Consider the following 974-nt stretch of genomic DNA (forward strand, 5'->3'; position numbering starts at 1 on the left):
CTGTCACCCAATTTGTTGTAGCTCAGTTCTATAACCTTGTGTTACCAATGGGTACAGAGGCCAGGGCAAGAGAACATTAGATAAGTGACTGATCACGGAATCAGATGATGGAGTTTAAATAAGAAGCAGGAAAATAAGCAGTGGCCATGCTTTTAGGATGTCACAGTGTGCTCTCTGGAAGGGTTTGTGTCTCATCTGTACAGTTTGTGTACAGCTTGCAGGTGCCTGGGGATCACTGTGCCCTCACAGCACAGAGATAGGTTGCTGAGTCTTCAGGCTTGGCATCAGTGATGTACAGGGAGCCATGGCGCTCATTCCTGTTGATCATGGCTCTTAACCTTCCCTTCTGCTTCTTCTCCACAGTTATGACAAAGAGGGAAATGATGCCTTTCCCAGGGTCCTGCCTGAACCACTGCATCCCTTGGTTAATAGTTTCTGTGCAGGTGCAGTTGATTATGGCAATCTCTCCTTCCAGGATCTTCAGGGCCTGAGGACTCTGCTCAACTTTTGCTAGGCAAGTCACCCCTGGGCAGAAAAAATGTCAGACACAGGTCATTAGGTCAGCATCCTACATCTTTTTATCTCTATCACTTCCACACATAGTCAGGAAGCCCCCTTTGTTCAGTCCCTGACTGCCTCTTGACCCTTTAAAAATAGCCTCTGCCCTTTACGCTTCCCATCTACAGAAATCCCTCATCTCACAGGCCAGGTGCAGACACAGGATCACTAGTGTGGCTCTATGGCATGTCTCCATCTTTCAATTCCAGGGTCATTGAACAGCTAGTTCTGGGAAGTGGGTTCTTCATTCAAAGGAGACTTTGTCCATTCTAAATGTATCTAGATTTTTTCTGCCTGTGAAAGAGGGTAGGGGTGATCAGCCTGACTGCTCAGCCAATCAGCCTGCTCTGTCACTTCACACACTCTAAGCAGTCACATTCATAGAAGCTCAGCCTGAGCACTCAGCTGAAGGTGTG

At 47.5% G+C, this 974-nt stretch overlaps 1 gene segment (V, D, J or C); it reads right to left on the reverse strand.

The window, feature by feature from the left end:
- Nucleotides 1–232: 232 nt before the first annotated feature.
- On the reverse strand, nt 233–754 carry LOC140513995 (T cell receptor alpha variable 21-like). The segment is given in 2 exon segments: nt 233–525; nt 703–754. Coding segments are annotated over 2 exon segments (345 nt in total).
- Nucleotides 755–974: the final 220 nt, after the last annotated feature.

This window comes from Notamacropus eugenii, chromosome 7, assembly GCF_028372415.1.
Source record: "Notamacropus eugenii isolate mMacEug1 chromosome 7, mMacEug1.pri_v2, whole genome shotgun sequence".
Classification (NCBI taxonomy): domain Eukaryota; kingdom Metazoa; phylum Chordata; class Mammalia; order Diprotodontia; family Macropodidae; genus Notamacropus; species Notamacropus eugenii.